General features: G+C 40.4%; 3 protein-coding genes and 1 long non-coding RNA gene across 4 annotated transcripts; 1 reads left to right on the top strand and 3 right to left on the bottom strand.

Moving 5' to 3' along the window:
• Nucleotides 1–1,009: 1,009 nt before the first annotated feature.
• Nucleotides 1,010–4,276, bottom strand: hoxb4a (homeobox B4a). Its single transcript, XM_029649000.2, is given in 4 exon segments — nt 1,010–1,408; nt 1,411–1,536; nt 2,536–2,760; nt 2,763–4,276. Coding segments are annotated over 4 exon segments (747 nt in total). The 5' UTR covers nt 2,959–4,276; the 3' UTR covers nt 1,010–1,208.
• A 10,703-nt stretch (nt 4,277–14,979) lies between these two features.
• LOC115110173 (uncharacterized) lies at nt 14,980–25,305 on the top strand. The gene is made up of 2 exons (XR_003860611.2): nt 14,980–15,423; nt 24,633–25,305. It is a non-coding gene; the product is annotated as an uncharacterized LOC115110173 (long non-coding RNA).
• On the bottom strand, nt 15,972–18,780 carry hoxb5a (homeobox B5a). Its single transcript, XM_029625230.2, is given in 3 exon segments — nt 15,972–17,090; nt 17,805–18,044; nt 18,047–18,780. Coding segments are annotated over 3 exon segments (828 nt in total). The 5' UTR covers nt 18,387–18,780; the 3' UTR covers nt 15,972–16,842.
• Nucleotides 20,503–23,858, bottom strand: hoxb6a (homeobox B6a). The gene is made up of 2 exons (XM_029635595.2): nt 22,693–23,858; nt 20,503–21,366 (listed from the first exon to the last, which is right to left on the bottom strand). The coding sequence occupies exons 1-2, from the start codon at nt 23,117–23,119 to the stop codon at nt 21,110–21,112; spliced, it is 684 nt and encodes a 227-aa protein (XP_029491455.2). The 5' UTR covers nt 23,120–23,858; the 3' UTR covers nt 20,503–21,109.
• Nucleotides 25,306–25,545: the final 240 nt, after the last annotated feature.

Genomic DNA, 25,545 nt, shown 5'->3' with positions numbered 1-25,545 from the left:
AAATGGCACATGGTGAGAAGAAAGCGTGAGAGAGAGAAAGAGCGAAAGAAAGAGGGAGGGGGGGCGCATGTTTATGTGCCAAGAAAGGATACCAGATAGAGAAAGATAAAATATCAAATTAACGTGTATTCAGTCATGCAATATACGCACCATTTTTCTCTTTACAACCCTGGCCAACAAAATTGCTTAAATTATATTTCACTTACAAGAAATGAATATGTTCGTATTGCAGATACTTGCCACAAAATTAAAATGAGCTCAACCTGTCACTTCATAACACAAGGCAAGAAAATAATGAACATAAGTACAACTGAGGTAATTATAATAGCTAGGTAGTACATTGTAGTGCTGTGTTTATAATGCTTAGGTAGGTTTGTACCAGATTTTGGTTCATATATGTAAGTATTCTATAAGTCCAGCTCCATCATTCCACTGCGACAACTGTCCTTTGTTAATACCGTGATTTACCATCTTTTTTCAAATGCACCCTGTCTTTGCTAGAAACAAAGAAGGAAAAACGAATCCCTGTAAAAATGAACTAGCAACGGACCTCACAATCGTTGTCAGTCTTATTTAATTGCATTTATAAACATAGAATATAACTGAGAATCAGCTATATTTTCTCTTACAAAAAACTTCATGTTTGGAGAACATATTCGGTGTATTTTTTTAGTATTTGAGGAGAGAAAAAGGAGTAAGAAAACGGCTCTTGACAAAACAAGAGGGCTTATTTATTAAACAGAACGTTGGACGTTGAGGTAATGGGCAGGCCCACGGTTCACCCTTTGTACTGCAGAGTAAACATGACAAATGGGGCCGAGTTTGGCATGATTAAAGATGAAACACGGATCCATCTTCACCAAATCTGAAAAGTATCTGCCGCCTTCTGTTCTAATGGAGGGGGGAGACGAGAGAGAAGGAGAGAGAGAATGAGAGGGGCACGGGATAAAAAAGGGAACTGGATCAGGTTGTGAACACATCATTGGAAGTGTTTGTGTTTGAATCTTCCCCTTTACATTTTTTGAGATACACATTTACTCTTCTTCGTTTTTTACTCCCCCTTCTCTTTCCCCCCACATGTTCTATCCCTGTAATTGAATTAAAGAGGGGAGGTAAAAACATGGTGGAATCCATGTATCCAACTCCAGAAACGGAGGTTTCAAAGTGCATGGTGGGTGGGTGGTGGATGGTTAGGGAAAGGAGGGAGGCTATAGGCTCGATGGAGGCCCGCTGGTTCGGTTCTGAGAACTCCCCAGCGCGAGCCCGCTGCTTTGCGAGTTTGTGTTGTTGGAGTTATTGTTGGAGCGGATCTTTGTGTTGGGTAGCTTGTGGTCTTTCTTCCATTTCATCCGCCGGTTCTGGAACCAGATTTTGATCTGGCGCTCAGACAGAACCAGGGTGTGGGCATCTCCACTCTGCGTCTCCGGGTCAGATAGCGGTTGTAGTGGAACTCCTTCTCCAGCTCCAGGACTTGCTGTCGCGTGTAGGCTGTCCGCGAGCGCTTGGGCTCACCCACCCCTGTGTAATTTGGATTCACTGTGGGACAGAGAGCTATATATTACAGGCCATCCCCAAAACACACATGTATCGCATTTGTAGGCCTTAACCAATATAATTAAATCACAGCTCAAAACATTTGAATATTATATTAAATCTGCCTCAGAACGTGTCACAAAGTAGGCCTATATAGACATAACCTTGCTGGATTATGTTATGCAAAATTCTACAAGTAAGCCTACGTCCATGGATGCTGGTAGTATTTTCTTTACGTTCACTGTGAATGAGGGGCGCATGAGGATGTTATTAGAGTCTGAATGGGTGCTGGATAATGATTCAACTCATTCAAAACAAGACAAAACACAGTGAATTGTATCCACAAAAAGCCTAATAAAATACAAACCTAATAACCTATCTAAAAGTAAGGCCCTAACTCCTTCATTTTTTAATTTCTGGAGTATGGCGCTGGCATTATCCACAGGGCAAAGTCTTTAAAACAGTGACTTTATAATAGTCTCATTTTGTCGTTGTCTGAATGCATGCCCTAGTTCTCAAAGCACACACTCTAATTATTGCAGAATAGTTGTGTGGGTCCATAATAGAGTTCAACTATTTGCCTTACCATCAGTGTTTTACTGAAGTCTCCATAAATATGAATATTTTAGCTTCCATAAAAGTTTTCCATGAACAATAGAGGCGACAGAGGAATGTGCACGTTTGTACATCCAACCACTTAAAATCAAATTACCAAAGCATAAAACTTAACTTATGGGATAGTCGAGTCGTCATAAAACCAGTTTTAGGAAGAAATTAGAAGGGCTAGGTTGCATAGACTTCAAAGGTACTTGGCGAACAAGTGCAATAAAAATTTATGGTGGATGTAATTATATTGCCCTGCAAACAGCCGATCGTAAATCTAGACCAAGGGTTACTTCACGAGGGGAGATAGATTTAGCACCGAACACTAAGCTTCCCACCTTAGGTAAACTGATTCAGGCTCACAAAGACGCAGACTAGGGAGAAGTTAGCAGCACTTACCGATGTTTACGTGGACTTTTTTCATCCAGGGGTAAACCACCGGATCCTTGCGAGAGCTGGCGGTGGAAGGGCTTTGGTTGAGGGGATTCTGGCCACAGGCGGGTGGAGGGCTTGGAGTTACGGAGTCGCAATGGTGGCTAGGCTCCGGGACAGGGGTTGAGAGTCCGGCTGGGGGGAGGACGTGACCCCGTGGAGATATCACCACCGTGGGCTGCCCCGGACCTGGCACGTTGTGTAAGGCGGGTCGGCGCAGCCTGACCGCTGGTTGTAGATCGACTCATTCTGAAAAGCAGGCTCTCGCCTCTGGGCGCTGTAGTAGTCCGGAGAGTGACTGGGTAGGTAGTCATTCTGTGAATATTCCTCGCAGGGTGGAAACTTGGGGTCCACATAGTTTGAGTTGATCAAATAGGAACTCATGGCCATTAATTTCTTTGAATTGCACACAAAATATACTAAAATTTATATCTATCGCTTTACTCGTTTTCCTGTTTCGTAGAACCCTCCTACTTTCTGTCAAGTGAACAAAGTTAAGAATCCATGTGACAGCAGGAGCCAATGGCGTGGATCCTGACGATTCCCGGATAAGGAAATAGGATTAGCCATACCCGCACATCATCTGGGCATAGTTTGTGGCATCCGAATGTTGCATACTTTTTTACACACTAGCACGCTCTGCGAAAAGCACGAATCAAAACAATAACAACCTGAAGCAGACACGCCAGAAATACATACCACCGGAGTTTCCAAACGTCTACAGAGCAGATCAACTAACCAACCCCCTCACCTGTCCAATTCGTGATACAGTACATAAACAAGAACCGAGTTGCGTCCCAAACTTGATAGTTAAGCCATATTCACTCACTATTTTTTTATTCTTTTACTGGAGCTTTTGAAAACAAGGGCTGGGAAAAGTGATGCCGTGTGCTCGTTCTTGTCAAGCTTTTAAATGCACTCCCCAATAATGGTGAGAGAATGCCCTGGCGTGCGCTGCGTGCAGCAGAAGGCTGTCAGAGATGAATCTAGGCTTGTTTAGGATCGATAGAAAATTCATCAACTAATTCAGGTTACAAAGCCTCCTAAATCACAGCTAGACCTTTGCATTAAAGCGAGTTCACCGTCAGTCCCCCTAAACACCACGTTTATCCTGCACACCAATTTACACACCTACCTTGCATAGTAATTGAGACCACGCGCCCTTGCATTGCCAACCGAATAATAGTTTTGGTCCTTATCAGGGCTCCATTCTCCTAACCCATGCAATGTTATCGATGGAATAAGGCTCCATGCGTGGTGAGTGATCATGCGATAAAACTCCTTTGTTGTCCAAATTGACTGTTTCTCAATCGAAATGGTGGCACCGTGAATACGCTTTTCAGTGGAAGACAAGCAAATCACAGCACTTGACAGATTAACATGGCAAATAAAACCCATTATGACTTTCCGTTCACCTTTTCCACTGAAATGATCAACAATGAAAAACAATAACAAAGAATCTCACCCCATTAGCCTACATTGGGATAATATATCCTAATGGTACAACACAATTCAAATAAACATCAACTGGCAGTCGTCTGTATCCATCGATGGCTTGTAGTGTATACATCAACTACATACTCCCTTAGATACGAATTTGTGACCGTGAGTCTGTTCACACAAATCCGGATCTACAGGGTATATATAGATGACAGGTATCCTCCAGACAGGTATTGAAAGGGGCTTGCTCACCTTGACTGCGTCATGTCAACGTGCTACGCCCAAAGCAGGCTTCCTTCAAGTGTGTCAGCAATGTGCTACAGCACTACATAATGAAAGGTGCTTTGCTCGCAAACATAGCTAGCTCGTGATGTGCAGGGACCAACTTTACAAATTCACATTTGTTTCTTCTATGCATTTATGTTTTGAAAAAGACATCATGACTCACCAAAATATATTGCACAATAGGTGAATGGCATTGTGATTTTGAGTAACCACAAAATAATAGTAAGAGCAAATCAGTGTAAAGTAATTAGGTTTAAAAATATTCATATTCAGGGGAGACTGAAGCTCACACTTCTACAATTAAAAGAGAAGGGGTAGCTCGTTTATAACCGAAGCCAGTAATATATTTGACAATGCAGAGCGAACAAAAGCCAAGTGAATAAACTTGAGGGTGTGCGGGATGATAAGATAGCCAGCTCCTTATCGACTACTGTACACAATATTGACAAGCAACGATATACATAGTAAGAAAGCTCAAGTGAGTCAAACTTCAGAAAGGTCAAACCGATGCTCGAGCCCAGGCTATAATAAAACATTTGTTTTTTTATGACAGGTCATTTTTGTTTACAAGTCACCGGCAAACACCACTCAAACGGCAATATCCGGATGTAGGGTATATAAAACAATAAAATATGCACGAAGGAAGAAGTGGCCAACTCCTCTCACATCCTTAAAGCAGCACAGCAGAATTTACGACCTTTTAAACAAGTTTCCCCCTCACAACAAGCACAGAGTCTCTCATTTCGATTTTAAACGTCCTGGAAAAAAACACATATACTCATTCTGGCTACTCAAGACTCAAACCTTACGAAGAAGCAAGCATATTGACCATATACAAAAGGCTAAAATATCATCAATACTATCAAGGTAAGACCTGTGTACGACAGCATTTAGAACCACAATAATCTTCTACAGAGAATACCATTTGATGTCGACTTCATTGTAAGAGCTAAATGTGTGTTAAATAGAAATAGGTTGCGTTGGCATTTTATATATGTAAATGACTTACAGAGTTATATTAAAATGCTTATCAAACGATGTTGAAATATTTCGGATAAAATGTGTGTACAGGCTACCCCTGAGAATGATAGGCCCAGGCTACATGTGAAATAGTCTCTGAGCACAGCTTTTACTTTCCAAAAATAAAATAATGTACATACACATTAAAACAAAGACCTTCACCTCCAATCAACCTCAAGCATGTTTCTCAAACCATCCTCTGTAAGAGGCATTTCAAATTAGATTCACATACACCTTTTTGAAATAAATTGCAATATTGACTTAGAAAATATATTTTTTACATATTCAAATATTTATTGAGGAGAATATTTATATATTTATTGAGGCTATTTATTTAATGACGAGATATGATTTAATAATCTAACACGATACCAGTGGTAGGTTACTCATATGATGGAGAATTCAAATAATTTGAAATATCTTATATTGTGCCATTATTTAATAGGCTACTAATAAGTTAGAGCGATAAAACAAGCAAAAAGTAGGCATATTGATATTTCATAATCCCATGTGTCCATTTTAGTCTATATATATATCTCAAAGTGTTCATATATCAATGAGTATAGGTTATTCTTTGGATGGGTCTTTGTTTAGAAATCGCAAGGGCTCTTTGTTATGGAATTTGGGACCAATTTCAATTTATGGAACTATTACTGCGCAAAAGCCAACGTAATTTCAGAAAAACGAAAAAATGTAGATGGAATCGAAGTGAACCTCTCTATACCAAAATTCTCTTTGTTCGTTTCATACTTTGTAATGAGGGGGAAAAAACAAACCAAATCTATATTACGAAATCTTTAGCACCCCTAGCGTTTACATGTTCGTTGGGCTGCTTAATTCACAAATAGGCCTTAACAATGTCCTGAACACTCAAATCGTCCTTTTCTTGCATTGTCTCAGTCTATTATTTCTTACGCCTCAAACAGCTGGAATTCTTTATATCGCGGCTGAATGAATCATATACAATGTGGACAATATGAACAAATTTAATCCAGCTAGTCTTAATCGTACTTATGTCACGCGACTAAATTATAATGCACAGAAATAGGACCAATATGTTTTCATAGCATAAGGGAGAATGTCCAGCCCTTGTGCCCACTCTAGCCCTTTCACCCCCTGGAGTCCACGACCTCGCCTTCACCCCCTTAACCATCCCCTCTGAACGGCATTGGGACCCCTGAGCCATCTGCCCATTCGGGGGTTAATGTGTACACCGACAGGCATTCAAGGAGAGAACCCACAAACTATAGCCAAGGTAAATATTCACCCCCAAAACACCACACGGTGCTCAGGGTCCTGAGCCTCAATGGGTTGAATTAAAGTCATAACTACTCGGAATATGAAAGGAGGGGGAACAGTGCCACTCACCGCAGTGCAAAGCACGTGGTCCGCCCAGGCAAGCACCTGCTCTATGGAGAACACCGCGATATGTAAATGAAGCGCCAATTTCTTACTTACTTCTCTCCTTGGCACATTTCGTCTTCGATTCCCTCCTTTCCCTGTCTCTCCTGCTGCACACAGGACGCGGTCTTACTCCGGTTATTGTCGATTCTCCAAGTCGTTCTTTCTCTTTCCCCGTACCGTGAGCCCTGAAGCCCCCTTTTCCTTTCTCTAACGCTACAGGTTTAGCCCGTGACCTCTCCGTGATACCTTTCTGCGTGAAACTCCCTCTAATTTCCGCGGTGTTCGCCTAAGCTTCACTCCGGTTGCATAGGGCGACAATGGGCAGGCGGACATTAATCTCTCCAAAGGGCGCAAGCCAATCTCCGACGCGTAGACTACACATACTATAAGAGGAAGAAAATAATTCGATTAAACAGCAGGAGACCAACTTCCTCAGTCGAACGAATGCGACATAGTCGCTTTAACCTTGCGGTGGGCGACTAAAGAGGGCTAGTCTATCCCCCTGCTCAACACCACCGCATGCCACCTAATACATCTAAAAAAATAAAATGCACATTACCCCTCTACTGTTGTGAACGCGACAAACCACCGGGTGCTTTAAGGCATTTTTGTTGTGGACTCAAGTTTTCGTATTAATCTCGCAGTTTGGCAGTCTTTGTTAAACAGCAAGGCGTGTCAAGAGTCCGAGGACATTTTAATATTTGTTAGACGTGCTGACCTGCGTTTCACCCCTTCTTTGGGTCTCTCCCACACGCAACTTCTATAGTAATGTATGCATAGCTTGCTCGGTCATATAGAATTGTGCCCAGGTCATTACTTTGAAGAAAAATGGACTAGGAAGGGGGCTCATTCAAAAAGGCTTTCCAACCCCGAAAAACAACTCAAGCATAGTGATTTAAATTTTCTTTGTTGCATAAATAAAATCTCCTGTGCACAATGGGGGGAACCAAATGTGCAGTTAACAAACCATGATCTACAATATTGTTAATGTAGACTAACATTTAGAAATGTATCTTGTTTAAAATGTATATGCTTTGTTTAACATTTTATAAATTGATGAATTGATTGTTAGTTGATAGCCTATATTTCACCATAAATTAAGTAATTGCAGTTGAGGATATTCGATACCTTTTCCTTACACTAGATTTATTGAATATTGTGGATCTAACATATGTGCTCACTTTTTGTCTTATTTTCATCTAAATATATAATAGGCCTACATTGGACATTTTAGGGACGCACGCATCGTGTTTAAGCTCAACAGAAATGAAATAATCTTTGCTATCATTCGATGTTAATTATTTTGACGTAGTGGAAAATGTAAAGCTACAATAGCTACATTTATTATTGTCTTTCTCTAGCCGTGTGCAAACTGCAGATATTAAAATTCACGGCAATACCCTGCTAGGCAACCGCACAAGCTACAATGGAATTGAAATTAATTCAGTGAACTCCGGATGAACTCCAATAGGGATATGTTCTCTAACACAATTATTCACCACTTATGCACTTATTTGTTTGCCAAAATACCGACCAACCAGAATTTTATCATCCTAAACTCTACCATTAGGCCAAATGTTTGTCAATAACGTAATTATTTATTTACTGCATTATCAATTATCTCGTTTCTCTCTTCTCTCTTTTCTCCCCCCAACATTAAGCATACCTCAACAATATGTCCAAAGTCACCCATTCAAGTTCTCGACGTAGATAAAGAGGTTTACGTAAAGAAAAAAATGGAGGCCTTTTTTGTTGATGAATTTGCTGAAGGGTGGTGTTTTAGGGTTCCAAAGGTCAACCAGATTGTATGATAGCCTTATTCCAAGTATTCAACGTTGATATTCTTACTAGGGAAAGTTGTCACCATGTGGACAAAACGTTGTCTAAACATCCCTTTTCTGCCAACCACTATCCTTTACCCATGCTTTCGCAGTGAAATGAAAACTGTTGTTTTCCTCAGGGTGGGTGGGGGGGACGGGGGGGGGGACGGATGTTTTCCTTGTATTTTCACTGTTTACTGCAGTTCTTTGTGGAAGTGACACATTTACATTTTCAACAGAGAGGGTGATTTCCTTCTTTTGATTATTGAAATAATCTACATTGCAATTCGCCTTTAGTAGCCTACAGACTTTGTTGTGTTTTCTTTAAATTGTTACAGGGGTTGCAAAATACATTATCTTAAAATAGACATAAACAAAAACAATCCAACACATTTGTGAGGGGGAAACCATCATATGCAATTGTAGCGTCTAGAAATATAATGAACCTGCTCAATAAGGATTCCAGCCTTTATAACATAAACCTTCTTTAGGATGCCTAAAGACTCATTTTCCAAGATGTTGGTTCTGTCTCCGTGCGCATTATTTTTTTGAGCGTAAAATCAGATAAGGTGAGGGATTTTTAAGATGGTAAGCAAGATAAACATGTTTGTTGACGGCGTTACGCTGATAAGCACAGAGAGGGGAAGGGGGGCTCTGGAGTTCATAACCGCAGATCGTATACAGATATTTCAGATATTTCACTACATTCAAGTTTAACACAACTTGTATTATTAGGCCTATACTAAAGCCTATTATAATTTGACCTCCACCATGGCAGTAACACTGACACCATAATGATTTACTGCACATCACTACTGCCAGCTGCTGCTACAACTACGACTAATACAAGTATAATAGTTGCAGTTGTTGTAGTATTAGAAGAGTAGAATTAATAACAATAATGCAAATCATTCATTTTACTTTGTCATTTCCCATATTTTTTCAACTGACAAGTGTCCTCATACAGGCCAATTAGCTAAATGTCTCACACTAAAATAATGCAACACAAGCGGAAATATATAGGCTAGTGTCAACTATATAATTCTAGATCTAGGCCTATATGGTGATGTTTTTTAAAACACCCACGAATTAACATAGAACCACACATGCTAGCCTATCATTTAATTGCAATACGATGAAGAGACGTGAACTATTTTAGAGAAAATTATCAAAATTCCTCATCATGCATTTTATGTATGGGTAGTTTACTCTCGTTCTGTACGTAAATCCTTTGCCAAAAGGTAAACTAAGACCACCACAACAACAGACATATTGTTTGATTCTGTTGAAAATAAATACAATTTTATTGCACGAGCCATTAGATATTTCCCGTTGTCCCTGTGACAGGACGTTTGGGGAGAGCAAACACCTGCATTGTGCGTGAGAGACCCCCAATGTCACCAAATCCTTCCGTTTCTTCCCTCAATCTAAGCGTCCGTTTTTCTCGCCGTAGCGCGCTGGGGCTTGCTTTGTTACCACGAAGGTCAGCCCTTCACCTATCCCTCTCCTCTCTCTATCATTTCTCTCATCTTTGCGCATGAGACAATCTATAGCCCCCTCCCTCGCGCCCCCTCCTCTCTATCCTCCCCTCTCCCACTTTGCCATTGACACCAAGCAATTGGTCTATAATACAGAGTCGACAGCCGACTGCAGAGTCACGCACGACGTAAACTTTTGACCCCTCACAACTGTTTGACCCCATGCAGCTAGCTATACAGCCATTCTACCAATACTGGATTCAACTTCCTTTATTAGCTCCAGGGGAGAAGAGAAAGACCGGGAGACTACGATGCTTACTCTCTTATGTCAAAACTGCTTTTAACAGACACTGCTGGTTTATTTTCTTGTTGCCTTTCAAGCTCTTCGTGTAGTTAACAAAGCGACGAAAAACAGGGAGGTAGACAGTCTGACGTGAATTGCTGTTTGTATTGTAGTAAGACTGTTTCGATTCGTGGTCTCCACTTTGTAGAATCGAAGTTTAATTTTACGCAGTTGAGAGGGCTATTTTAGTAAAGAACAGTGTTTAGGTTATCGACTGTTATGTTTCAAATGGTCGAAGCGCTGGGTGGGTGGAAGACAAGCGGACTCACAACTCTCTCTTGTGGCTATGAACTTGGTCTAAAGCGGGCTCTGCTGGCGATGGGAGAGAGTTGCATTTAAAGTGAATATTCCTTGGCACAGATGTAATTGTGTAAAAATAACTACAAGGGGAAGACATCCAGCTTTTTGTGTTTGTGGTTTAAGGCCTACTCCAGAAAATATTTAGCCTGATGAAAATATGCACCATGCGTAAAATTTAGATAAAAATAAGATATGAAACATATTAAGTTGTATAAGTATTTTTGAAAAGAGGTTGTTGGTGGATGGTTGGATTATGGTGAAGTGGTTTTCGAGGAAGAATAAGATCACCAAAGTTAACTAAACTTTATTGGAAAATACGTTGTAATGCTGACATCAAATGGTAAAAGTGTGAGATTCGATATGTATTCACATGAAACAGTTCTGTATATGGTACGTGTCTTTCACACATTACATTTTGATCAATAATGGCCCACTTTCATTGTTAAACTATAATATATTGTATAGATAGAATTGAAAGACGCAAACCATTAACAACTAGTTTAGAAGTGAAATAAATGTTACACATCTGCAATATGCAAAAAAAATCACATACATAGGCCTACATAAGAATTTAAAAAGTTGCACAAATATAACTTGCTGTTTATGGATGAATTAATAGCCCGTCGAAGGGAATATGTTGAAGTAATGAAATGATGTACAGATTCCCTTTCCTCCAGTTATCACTAAACTTCAACATGCATGGAATACACATCCAATATAGGTGATATACAACCTCAAATATTTGCAGGAGGGTGATCCCCTTATCATAAATCTTAGCGAATATTAACAAGGATTTGGCGTTATCAAGTTCTTATCTCAACGCAAGGAATATCAGATTTGCTCAGCCTGCAATTGCAAACAGATTTATAGTAGTACTCAGCGCGTTTCCGTTGAAGTCCTCTCTCAAACGTGGAGACTACATGGCCCCCCCCCCCACACACCTATTTCACCCTGAGAAGCAGATACAGAAGCGGGTAAACAATAGGTAAATAAGAACAACTTACTTCATTCCTTTTCCCCCTGTCGGTGGGTAAACATGGTACTTGATGGGCTTGCTGTAATGTGGTTGCGCCTGCGCACTCAGAGCTCCCTTTGCATCGCTCGTCTGCTGACCTCGCGGTGACACCCTATGTATTATGGATGAGATATGCGCCCAGATTACCCCTATCAATATGCAAAACACATTACGCGGTTTCAAATGGCAATTTAAACGTTCGAAATTGTGGCACACGAATGTTCCAGGTCCTCCATCGAAAAGACCGGAAAGAAGTTGAGGTTTTTGTGAAACCAAATAAGAGTAGAGACACAGACAAAAGGGAAAGTCGTGCTCATATGGTACACAAGCAACAGCAATTCTCCAAATTCCATTAACAAGTTTCAGTCATAATTCAAGATTATTTAGGTCAGTCATGTTCTCTTTAAACTCAAATGAAATTGGCTATATACACGCCTCAAATTGAAAGCACTGCAAAATACCAAGGCTTGTGACACACATCTTAGAATTTCTGTTAAAACCACAATACAATTTGTCATACCCATTTACCGATACGCTTCTCTCTGCTCTCTCATGTTGTGCCTACACATAACCAAAACACACCCCACACGTAAAAGCACACACACCTTGCAATGAAAAAGCTGTCGCCTAGTTACTCACCCACACATCTACAAACTTTTATGCTCATGCTAAGCCTCTGACTGTTCAAAAAGTACATGTAGCCTACTTAAACGGGAAACGGATGATGAAAAAACAAAGTGGTCGACATCGTGGGGGTTTAGGTCGGTGAACCCGTTGGACAACTTTGAAGCGGAAAAAATGCATAAGTCGCGCACTACTTCTGTGACCGGCTGAGGCCTCTGGCCAGAGCCCTCCCGACTGTTGGCTATCATTATAATAAGGAAGCCAATGAAAAATTAAATGGAAGCCCTAACCTCTCCTCGCGACCAGAGTTTCGCCTTCCTGTTTACTGGCTGGAACTTCCTCGGTCTGTTACGCGCTCACACACACACACACACACACACACACACACACACACACACACACACACACACACACACACACACACACACACACACACACACACACACACACACACACACACACACACACACAGACATATATTATATACACACACATATACATATACACACACACACACACACACACACACCACGAGCCAAGAGTAAAACACACCGGAAACCCAATATTCATTTTTTAAATTATAAATAGGACGCTGTAGGATTGAGAGTTAAAAAAACACATGAACTAGGCCTAAGATCCCACTGGACAATATTGGATTCTCAAATTGTCTACCGTATGGGACGCTCTCCAACAGCTGAATATATGATTGTTGATTTTGACAATATTTGTGAAAAGAGAATGTAGTCTCAGTGAAAATAATCTGATATTAACCTAATTGGCAATCGTTATTGTAATATAGGTATTATTGTGAAACTAAACATTAATAACGTGTTTACATCGGTCTGCTCATAGTTCGATATGCTGTTATTCGTCCTATGAATATAAGTTTAAATAGGGCTCATAGAGAAGCCTATAGTGGATTTTCCATTTTCCGATTATCAAATGCAAAAGTTGCCATTAGACATATAAAACCCATATCCCTGTGAATTAATTTTGGCCTGTCATGAATATGAGTAATGCTAACCAAAACGGTTGATTCTGAATAACTCTCCTGGTAAATATTCCACTGCGTAAAGATGTTTTTTTCTTAATATTTTGCGTTATGTGCACGCACAACTGTCCTTACAAACAATAACTGTCCAGACGGTTGAAAATACTGGAAGAGGGCCAGTCGTCCCCATATTGAAAATACATTGGGATAGATCTGAGAGAAAATAATTAATGACAGTTGGAGATCTGTAGACGAGTTCTGAGGAACTTCCGAAATAAAATCCCTCCCTATCAGCAGCCGTTGATTCGCTAGCCTATCTCTGTTGCGGTTGCCCTCTGCTTTGGGTAGAATACATAGCTATTCATTGTTAAAATAATGACGTCTGTATCCTCTGTTTTTTGAACGACAGTAACTGCCAGAGATGCCACGATAAAGATCTTTACACAAGGACATGTAATGATTTAGAGTTTAAAGTTTACAAATGAGTTCAGCTACAGTTGGTCTCAAATGTAAGTGTCGCGTTGACACAACTATTAAACCATTTACATGATTTAATCATACGTCATACAGAGGTGCAATTTCCATGGTATTGAATATATCTCAAGGACTTTAACTCAAGGCTTTGTTCCTTGAAATAGTCCTGCCTACATGGAGATTTTGATCCAGGGGTCGAATGTGAATGTTCGCATCCAGTTCAGTTATTCACACCCTCCCTGCTTGAAAATACTTGGGCAGGGTACGAACAAAGATTTGCTTGTAACTCTAGGACGCATATCATTATTGTGTGTGTGTGGGGGTGGGGGGTGGGGGGGTCGTTCTATGATATCCATTCCACACACTAAACCAGTGTGCGTAAAAGTGTGCGTAAAAGTGTGCGTAAAAGTGTGGGTAAAAGTGTGGGTAAAAGTGTGGGTAAAAGTAATCTATTGCCAACTGAATAATCACAATAGCATATCTGATCCTCAAATCAGACAGGTAGAAACAATGTACAACCATAATCACGCATATTACACTCATATTCATATTAATAATCACTTTGAACTTTTCTCTTTTCCGTTCACAGCTCTATACTGTCTAAGGACCCATCGCCATGACCGTCGAGTAGCCTATGCTGTAATCTGTTTGTGGCTGAAGCAACTCCACTCCAGGTTACCAAGCACTTTAACGCCTTAGCTTCAAAAATTATTGACAAGAACATTTCAATAATTTTATATCTAATAACAATACTTTCAAATCAGGATGTCAAAGTGTATACCACAACAAACTTTATTTCATAGATGCAAAATGACAATAAAAAACGACAGGCTATATGTCTAAGTAACCCTCAACAGTAGAGTCTACATGAATTCCCTCAGAGGCAGAGGTCAAGGTTTGTATAGTTACATCCACAAATACACAACTAAAGCATGTAAACAAGCACACATAAACACATGCATCTATGACGCCTGTATCACATGTCCCCACACATAGCAGATAGGCCTAACTAAAATACCCGAGATATAGAAGTTCCAGAGAATCAGCACCATATTAATACCACTGTTGAGAGTCAAATAAATGACACAGTCATTACAAACGATGCCTCCCCTCTCTTCCCCCTTGTCCCTAGGCCTAACCACCAGCCAAATAAGCCTTAAAACTGGACTTACTGTGCAGTTGGTGCAGTTCATACAGTCCACGGGATGAAATGAAATGGTTCGAACTGGAGCTCTGACATTGTGTGTACCAGACAAGGGCATGGCAGTGGCCTACTACAGAGCTCTTGTCTAACTACTGACCCTTTAGAATCCCTCGGAAGCAGTTAAACCGTCACTTGCATTCTAGAATGTGAAATATATATTGTCAACTCCCCAAAACCATAAAACTAACTTTATGGACCCCACGTGACTTTTGAGAGCCAGTAAGGGGTATCTGTCCGTGGCTTGGGCGATTTTTACGATCTAACTTCAAGATAAAACCCTCATCCGTTTGACATGTAAATGTCATAGCTTCTTTTGTATAGTTTGGCCAAAGGGGAAAGCAAATTTTCAAAACGCAATTTGGCCAGGCAGCGCCGGGCAGATGGGGACTTTTGGCAGGACCTTTACTCGGCTCTAAAAAGTAGCGTAGGACCAGAAACAACGGTTGAGAACCCACCGGTAAGTTTGAAAGTTCAGTGCTTGTTTACTGAAAGTGAGACGTAAACTAATTTGTACAGGAGGGGCACCGTTTAACAATGAGGAAATCATTACAGAAAAGTGCCCAATTCGTTAATGTTTTGGATGTCAACGTTTGTCAACAAGAGATGGGCCAAGAGTGTGTGCTCGGTGTGTATTTGAGTTGAGTTTCAGTTGTTTTTGTCGTTGGGATTGTCACATGTCCCTTTGGTTGCAGTAAAACATTGAAATGACTGCAGTAGTGGCTATGTCCTTGTGCGTAATGCGTGATCTGCGATTGTTCCATTTATGACTTAACTCTTAACTCTATCATTTGTCCGACTGCATTTGTGGAAGACATATTCCCGAAGTATTTTGATAAGGTTTTGAGACGAATTGACAGCTGATGTCGTACAAAAAGGATACATGTCCACCAGGTTTGGACAGTGGGTGGACAGGGGTCTGGGAGTTTGATGCGTGTTTGACCCCAGCTGGGTCGTTTGTGAGGTAGGGGCAGGGGATAGAGAATTACAAGCAGTGTGCTCGAGGGGTTTGGTCTGAGTATGAGGAACTTTATTTTGTACTCCAAGGTAAGCTACAAACAAATACAAAAAGCTTATTGGCAAATGCTTACAGGCAGTCCGACATGACAATTGTCATTTTCCCCACACACTTGTCATTCACTCTGCCCAATACAAATAGCCAATTGGTCACATTAAAAATGTCTAATATATACATCCTTTCTGGAACATAAGCATGATCCAATAATATACAATTACATTTGGAATATAACTATACAAACGTATGAACGGATACAGGAATTCTAGTCAAGATTTTTTATACAAGTTTCCTTTTTTCAAAAAATAAATGAGTAATTTAAACACATGACAAAAATCCAAAGAAATGATTCAAACAATGGTATGAAAACATGAAGGTGATCATATATAACACACCGAGACTTCTGCTGAAAGCAATACAGGGGCCTGTCTAAAATAGCTTAACTTCATGTTTGGGCAGAGGAGTCTCTAAAGATGTAAACTCAAAAGTATATTCGTTATAGTTTGTAAATAAGTTATAACATTTAAGAGCTCATATGCCAACTTTCAAGAAAGCAGTAACATAGCACTTGACACATAAACGATATTTATAACAATAACAACGGGCGGCATTGATAGCTATTTTTCTTTTTTTCCCCTCCAAACAATAATCACTGTTGTATTAAAAGACAACAACATATGAATATGAATATGAACTGTTTTTTATAGAAGCAGTACAACAGTATAAGTTAAGTTGCCCTAAAACATCAACAACATGCCAAAAGATGCCGCGTTGTACAGTACTCAGTTATAGTGTTTTTAAAAACTATTTTGAATGTGTGTATTCTTTTCACCCAACGTATTGTATTATTTACTTGCGTGACGTCTATGGCTGGAAAGCGTTACCTGCAGTAGCCAGACTCATGCTCTTCAGTTTATTGTCCTTTTTCCATTTCATCCTTCGGTTTTGGAACCAGATCTTTATTTGCCGTTCTGAGAGGCACAGCGCGTGGGCTATCTCTATTCTCCTCCTCCGGGTAAGGTACCTATTGAAATGGAACTCCTTTTCCAGCTCTAACGTCTGATAGCGAGTGTATGCTGTTCGGGCCCTTTTGCCGTCCGGTCCAGTCATATCTGAATAGCATGGATAAAACGCAAGGGGATAAACATTAACGAGAAAGAACCACCAAAAGCATTACACAAGCAAAATACTGAATAACTTTGAACAGTACACGTTTGTAAACACAACACACGACCGAAGTCCAACGATATAGGCAACGGCTATCACTGCACATAAAATTACCCCAAATGGTGTTTACACGCCTCATTCGGCTGTATTAGGTTATTTTTTTATATTTTTTTAGGCTATCAATGAATTCCTTTCACTGGGCATCTTATTCCCCATTACAAAGAACATGCTTGGTTAAAACATTAGTATTTTATTTTCCTGAATAGCCACTGTCCTCAATAATACATCCCTCAACTTATTGCACTCTTTTTTTCTCCCTCTACTGGCTTTCTCCGTTCTCCACATTTTATTGCCGTTTTTCCCACCCTGCAGTAATAAAGTTCCCACACGTAATAAAGCTTAACTTTTCAAAGGAACAACAACTTTTAAGTCTTCCTGCCGTTTTGCCCTCTCTCTCTCGCTCACCCCGTTCCATTCTCTAGCCCTCGGTTTGCGAGGCTTACCCTCTTGACAGATTTATGGTGCTTTTGTGGAATTTGCTCAAATAAAGGCACCATCAGGAGCAACAAGAGGAAACGCTAACGGATAAAACGAACACACAAAACACAACCTTTCTGATATCAAAATAAGTACATATAGACATCACGTAGGCTATATACCATGGCTAATGTGCAGTTTCCGCATCCAAGGGAATATCTGTGGTGCTTGGCCATCGCTCGATGCCGTGGTGGTGGAGGTTGCTGTGGACTCTTGCTTCTGCTGCGTCCGGGCGGCGGGGTTGGCGCTGGCTCTATGGGTGCCCTCCTCGGTCTCGGAGGAAGCGCTCACCTCGTCTATTTCAGTGAAATGTGTGGTGTTGGTGAGGTTACTTCCCGTCGTGCAGGCGCTCTGGTCGGAAGGGGCGAGGAGCATTTGGGTCCCAGACTCTCGCTGTTGGAGCACGGCAGCGGCTCCGGGGACGCCAGCGAGCAGCTTGACGGCTGCCTGAACCGTGTCTCCGGAGCGGGAGACTGGAAACCCCGGGAGTTATCCCCAACAGCCCCAAAGTGGCCCGTATTGGATGAACGATTGACGGTCAGGTCCATCCCATTGTAGTTGTAGCCGTACGAGCCCGAATGCATGGTGCCGGAGTCCCTGTACGAGGCGTTCATAGCGCTGCTGCTAGTTCCATAATTTAGTAACTGATAGTCGGGGCCATTTGGGTAGCGCCCTGAGAACGAGTTTACAAAGTAAGAGCTCATTTAGGTTGTTTTAGAGGGCTTGATTTGTAGATCTTGGTCGTTATAACGCTGTGCTTCACGATTTATGATGTATTAATGAATTATAGCAATGCACTGTACTTCGTTTTTGCTATGTATGCGGCCAAATATGGGGGTGGGGGTGCGTTTGAGAATCACGTGCTTTTGTTGACCAGTCGTAAATTCTCACTGATGACTTCAAGAGGTAATTCATGCTCTATGGTTACAAATGATGACGAGATGGGAGTCGTTAGACTCAAGTCAACGTGTGCCTCCCCATTGCAGGGTTGTGCTCCGTGTTGGCAGAGAGCGTCACCTACTGGGAATTTAATTTAATGCAGTAAAGAAGGACTTTAGAGAAGGAGTTTTAGTTATGATCTAGGTCTCTTTTCGGAAAGAATAAAAATGATTTGTTACCCCATAACTTTCTTTATCGGTTGTTGTGATCGCAGTATCATGTTGCGTCTTTGCTAACCTTTTCTATGGGAGAAAAAGTGGGCTCGTGGCAATAAATGCACCATTAATAACTGAATATTAATACAGTAGACCAACACACACTACAGCTAATAACGTTTATAGCTATGATGCCGATTTTAGAGTCATGTTCATTCTACCATGCTCAGGGGAAGTGTCTCGTAAGATTTTAGTCACACTGGCTCTCCATCATAGATAATAATAATAATAATAATAATAACAATAAAAAATAAAAATAAGAATAATACCTGATAGATATTGATCACTATGATATTAGTCATATTAATATATGATTCCCTTTTTGTATTATTCATTTGTGGTTACTCATTTGAGGTTTAGAACATAACACACAATAGGTCTAGACTCTAAAGCGAAGAGTAAACCTTTCTGTCTAAGCTAATGGCACACCTGGTAATGTTTCTTACCTGTAAGTAAAATGTCGTCGGTGAGTAGACCTAGCCGTGAAAGGAAATAAAGGTGTTGTTTCGACTTCACATCATTTGTCTATGTATTTTATGCTATTTTCTAATGCACCACGCATGCAACGTTTTTGACTGGAAACGTGTCGCTGTTCACGAGAGGAATGCAAAGTCATGATATACGGTAACGATTGATTTATGGTTTGTTGATTGAAAGGCGCAAGTTATTTCATGTGGGCTATGAGTACCATGATATGTAAAAAAACCCTATACACAACACACATTTATGCTTACATATAGACCGGAAAAGGATAGTTGAAATAGTCCAGACAATCTCCAAGGGGAGACAGATTGATACTTATGCATTCTACGTATCCACATATCACACTTGAGGCTATTTTAAGTGTGTGTGCTACTTCTGTAACATGAAGCCTGGAGAATATCAGTCTACTCCAAGCAAGGCCCACTTCTATAGATTTTGCTGTAGTTCACAAGTAGTCCCCATATGTATTTGTGCTGTTTTCCTTCAAACTCCAAATGACAACACTATGATGTCTTGGCTACTTTATGTGTCATGTACACTGGGGAAGTTGTCGGTTGACAATTTCCAGATCATTTGTGTGTAATTATCTACGAGGGAATACCAGGCCCGCGGGTTCTATTGAATATGAAATGTCACACTGATGGTACCTGGAAAGGGAACGTGACCATTGAGAGACATGGGGGTCGTGGAATGGACATTTGAGTGTTTGGGTGAGTGTCTGGGCTGACAGGTCAACTTTCTCTCCCAGCCATTAATTCAATCAGCCTCGCACAGTTTGCTGTCACTGAGCCTTAAGTATTCACTTCCATCGGTTAAATTCAAATTCGTGTGTTTCATACACCTGTGAAAGAGCAAACCTTGGTTTATGACCAAGTCAGTGTTTGCGCATACCTTTATAACTGCAGCAGATGGACGGTGCTCGCTGTTTTTATGCAGGGCCAAATGGTAGACAGTTCTTTAAAAATACGTTTTCCAGAGAGGAATTTAGCTTTCCTATGATTTCCTGTTTCAAAACCTTATCCACAAGTTTTGTTCTGGACATACTTTTGAATTATATAGGCCTAGGCTTATTTCACTTTCTGAGCCAAATGTGTTCTAGTCTACTTACTGAAAATGGCGTTCTAAGCAGTGACAAAATCTCAAAGACCTGTAAAGCATGCTCGCTCAGACCGTGCAAGACAGGTTGAATAATTATTACATTTTATTGAATGATTTCGTAAGTAGATACCTATTTGTGACAAAACCACAAACATAAACCACGTATAAAATCCATAAAATATAAACTTTTGACCCAGTCTTTTGGTATTTTTGAATTATCAGTAGATCAGTATGTTCTCCCCATGAAACTATACAACAAGTCAACAAAACAACTAGATCTGGCTGGGTATTTAACTTACAAAAGAAATACATTAATTCACCATACAAGGAGAATTTCATTTTATTTCTATACAGTTTAAATATGAACACGAATATGACATATATTTCAAATAGTTTCGTTAAACATGACCAATCATTTTTTTGGGCCACATCCGAAATCAAGAGGCAAGCGCACAAAAACACTGTCATTCAATTACCAGAATCATGATTTTTAAAAAAGAAACAGAAAATGACAATAACAATAACAAAAATAGACATTTAAGTGAACTTCTGGAATGCTACAACAAATTTACCAAACACAACTTTACCGGTGGGAGCTTTGGACATATGAAGGTAGTATCTTCATATGTGTAGGATATCCGAAGATGATGCCATAAGCCATTTAATGCATTTTTTTTGTCTTCTTCTTTTCTTTACTCTGACCTCTTCTCTTCCTCCTCCTCTCCGCTGGTCTGAGAGGAGTTGATCAGTTTATTCTCCTTTTTCCACTTCATCCTTCTGTTCTGGAACCAAATTTTGATCTGGCGTTCTGTTAGGCACAGTGCGTGCGCGATCTCGATACGGCGCCTCCGGGTAAGGTACCTGTTAAAATGGAACTCTTTCTCCAGCTCGAGCGTCTGGTAGCGGGTGTACGTCTGACGACCCCTTCGACCGGGGTTACCGAAGGTCCCTGTCAAAAGAAAGGGAAGAGAGAGTCAAACATTAACTTGTGTTTATACCACTAATATAGACAGGCTATGTCCGAGGAGAAAGAGCTTAGGGCGAATACCATGTCTTGAACTCGTGAGCTTTTGCTGAAGATTTACGCCTTACTGGTAGACATGTGGTGTACAGTAGCAAACAATGATATAATTTCTATAGTCCTAGAAGCTGCCTTTAAATTAGTTCGTAAAAGTGCTGTTTACATCATATTGCACAGGGTTATGTCATAATTTTTACAAATATGCACGATATTTGAATCATGGGTGTATTTTTGCGCCAAACAATGTTATTTCCTGTTGTTTTTTTCCACACAAGTTATTTAGAGAAGGGGTGTTAGTTTTGACAAGTTTAATAACAACGTATTTTATCTTCATAAACACATTCTAGCCTGCAGTAGGGGCAAACCATGGCGCATCATAACATTAAAGAACAAGGAGCTCTTTATTGATCATCATAATTCTAAGCATTCACTAATTTACCCACACTGCTTCTGGCAAGTCACACACAGCTTCTGCTTAGAGACAGAAAACAATAAAAAGCCTATGCAGAAGGGTGCACTTAAAGTGATCATAATTCAAATGTTAGGATATCCAACATTCAAGGAAGAGTAGCTCTCGCTCACTGTCTATTAAGAGTTGTTTAAGTTTTTTTTGTGTGTCGAAACGGAATTCCTCGAATGTAATTTATGGTGCTAATTTATTCCTCTATTGTTGTGTAGTGTGCTTCCCTATCATATCTCATGACTCGTACATCATTTATAACTGTAACCCATAGCACTGTCACTATGTGTATTTGCCTTGTGATACATTTTGAACTTTGTGATAGTGAGAGTCTTTTTGTGGTGAATAACTAAGCACTAATAGCTGGAACCCTGTCAAAAAAACAATACGAGCCATTTTGTGATAAGAACCCATCTTTGATGGAACTGCTGCTCCATTGTTGCCAAGGATGTGTTCGTGTGCCGTGCGATTTGAATCTACAACGTGAATAATGTCAGCCTTGAGGCGATAAGAACCATAATCACAACAGTTTATGGGGAGATAAAAAATGTACTTATGGAGGACTCATCAAAAGTGTACATTTGATTTTGTATATCATGCTTTGCTTCCTTTACTTTCAGCCTGGGTGTTAAGACACAACCAGAGCGACAATATTTCCCACTGTATGCTCTTCCGGCGCTATACAGTGCTGTTGCAGGTCACATGTAATAGGCAAGCTCTATGTATCAGCCCAGACAGGCAAAAACCAAAACAAACCGTAAGAAAAAACAAATTACATGACAATGTGGACTCACCGTTACACGAGTTCATCCTCTGCATCCACGGATAAACGGGCGTCGAGGGCTTCTGGTCCTCGCTGTCCCCGAATATGCTTTTATTTTGCCCCGAGCAGTCCGTCTTACGATGGTCTTGGCTCAGGACGAGCGAATGTTCCTCTATGCTGGCGAGGGTGCAGGCGGGGTCCTTTTCCCTGTAAAAGCTGGCTGCTGCGTAGTCGCATGCACCGGCGGCGCTGGCCCGGCCATAGGCACCGCTCGCCTGCTGGTAATACGAGGATGGATACGCCTTGTCTTGAACGCTGGTAGCGCCATAGGCAGCACCAGGATAGTGTCTTAAAGGATCAGTGTATCCGGAGGAGTATAACGGTATCTGTCCCAAGAAAGACTCTTGTCCTCCAGGCAGAGTCACTGGAAAAGTTGAGTTTACAAAATAGGAACTCATTGGGAGGGTAAAGGTTCTTTTCCTTGGTTTATGATTTGTTGTGTTTTATAGTCCAACTGGTTTAGCTATTAGTAGTTTATCGGAGATTGGGTTTTAGTTGAGGGGGGGCGCTGGGTGGCGATGTGCCAGTGCGGGACAGAGGGAAACCATACCATCTGACCAGACGCTGACCAATAGCGTGCGTTAGTGTCTGCAAAATAGCACCCTGGAGGGGGGGGCTGTGATTGCATGCGCCGGGGGACCCCAGCGCAAACCCGAGAGCAGGCATTTTTTCTCTTCCATCTCTTTCGCCTTTCTCTCCTTCCAATGAGATTGCACAATACGAATCACACTGGAATTTTAAAGTGGTAAATTGAATACATAGACACTTCTCCCCCTTCTCTTTGGTCTTTGGTGAGCCATATACGGTAAAGACCCTACTTCACTCAAGACAACAAATATGACCCTTCAAATAATCCCCACATTTAAAAAGGGCTTGAAAACGTAAATCATATAGAGACGCACCAATGGGAGTTTGAGTTATCTTCTGCATTTGAAATATTTTGTGTTTATATTTTTGGTCGTCTGATTTATTCGCTCAGTACAGTAGATATGTGATGAAATATGTCCTCTCCCCTCTTACAGCACATTATCATCACCATTATTTCCATAGCGATTTCCATCCGGGTATTTGACGATATACTTAAAGTATATTTCAACATGCACGTGCTTATTATATTTATTGGAATTTATTGTAATATTCAGCATTACAATTGCTTTGGGTTTTGCAACAGTTGCCTTCACTAAACAATATTCCTATATTAGTTGAATATGATACAATATTTTGAGAGCCCTGGCTTTTATAAATGTTTAGAGCAAATTAGCTGCCGTACATTAGTCGATATGTTACCATTGGTTGTTTGTTGAACGGCTCTGGCCTACGTTGCGGTATGATACAAGTTCCTTATTACCGCATGTGTCTAGTCTGAGTGTGTATTTACATGCATGCTGCCCTGACCACATTTCATGCACCGGTTTTTATTTCAAAATTATTGACTGGGAAGGTCATTACGCGTTGTAAAGCTTTACATGTTTCGCTGACTTTTCTACCACGAGTCAAGTCAAGTCTGGATCTGTTTTTCATTTACAAATGGCATTTACAAAATCATAAATTAGCCAGTCCCATAAATAAGTCCGGTCCTCACACAAGTGTTGTCTGTCCAGTAGCGCCGGCAGTCTGTGTCTTTTTACTTTCAGTTTGGTTCCCTTTCAAACCAGGACACAGAGCTTCCTTTGGTTTGGCTTAGTTTTGTGTGAACGGAAAACGTCCATTGTGTGACCATTTGTTAAAGTACACAGAGAAATGGGCCAGTCTAAGTCTCGGTTAATAATTAATTAATAATAACTACCATAAGCCATTTTTTTCAGTCTTTAGCATAATGATCTGATGATATGGGGCTATTATTGTGTAAAAACTAACTTTAATGTCTGTTCCTCTGAACCAATTCTCATTTTGCTTTTTGTCTCGTTGCAGGTCTCCTTATAACTTTACAAACAACAAGGTAAAGCCAGCTGAAGTACTCTAACTTTTGTGGACAAAACTGCACGGCAGAAAAGTTGTCTACAAATTGCATGAGAAGCAACACACTGGATACCAATTCATTGAACATTACACAATATATATGGACTATGACCGGAAATCCAAGTGAAGATGCGTCTGACTGTAGGGAGAAAAAGTTGTGATTTGTTTATACAGACCAGGGAGGAAACACTCGCCTGTCACTTTTTGTCATATTTCCCGGAACTACCTCATAGTCCCCCGAGTTCCGCATGACATATATATGCATATGTAAGTATGTGCTCTTTTCATGGTCTTGCATTGTTCTGTATATTTGTTTAAGATATAATATATTAATACATGTATGTATATGAGTATGTGTGTGAAACAAAGTCAAGTAGTAATAGGCCTATATTTCTTTGTAAATGTTATATTTTCTACTGTGGATAAAAGTTTTTTTTTACGCGCAGCATTTTGATGGAAATAATTGTCTTACAAGTATATTTTTGCACGAATAAACATCTCGATTGTTAATAACTGCGTATAATGTCAAAAGGCCAATTTTGTCGATTGTAGATTTTCATAGGCCTATCTGTAATCTTGGTGATAATGTAGTAGGCCTTTCATTAAAATACAAGAAAATTGTAAACGAGTTGTGGTGTCTTGTGTTTTGGAGTTGCTGTTTTACTTCACTGGGGTGGGGAAAGTGTTTTTGTGTTTTATGACTTTATGGGGGCTTGTAAATTCACAGACACGATTGGAATTGAAAGCAAGTGGTGGCAGCAGAAGTTATAACAAATGTCCCTGGCTTAGCTCTTACTTTACTGTAAATTTGTTTTAAGTGCTTATTATATAAGTGCACTTAACCTATCCATAACACAAGAAACAA

Source organism: Oncorhynchus nerka, unplaced genomic scaffold (assembly GCF_034236695.1).
Source record: "Oncorhynchus nerka isolate Pitt River unplaced genomic scaffold, Oner_Uvic_2.0 unplaced_scaffold_1437, whole genome shotgun sequence".
Lineage (NCBI taxonomy): Eukaryota > Metazoa > Chordata > Actinopteri > Salmoniformes > Salmonidae > Oncorhynchus > Oncorhynchus nerka.
Note: the sequence above shows the minus strand (reverse complement) of the source record. Positions and strands in the feature narration are given on the sequence as shown.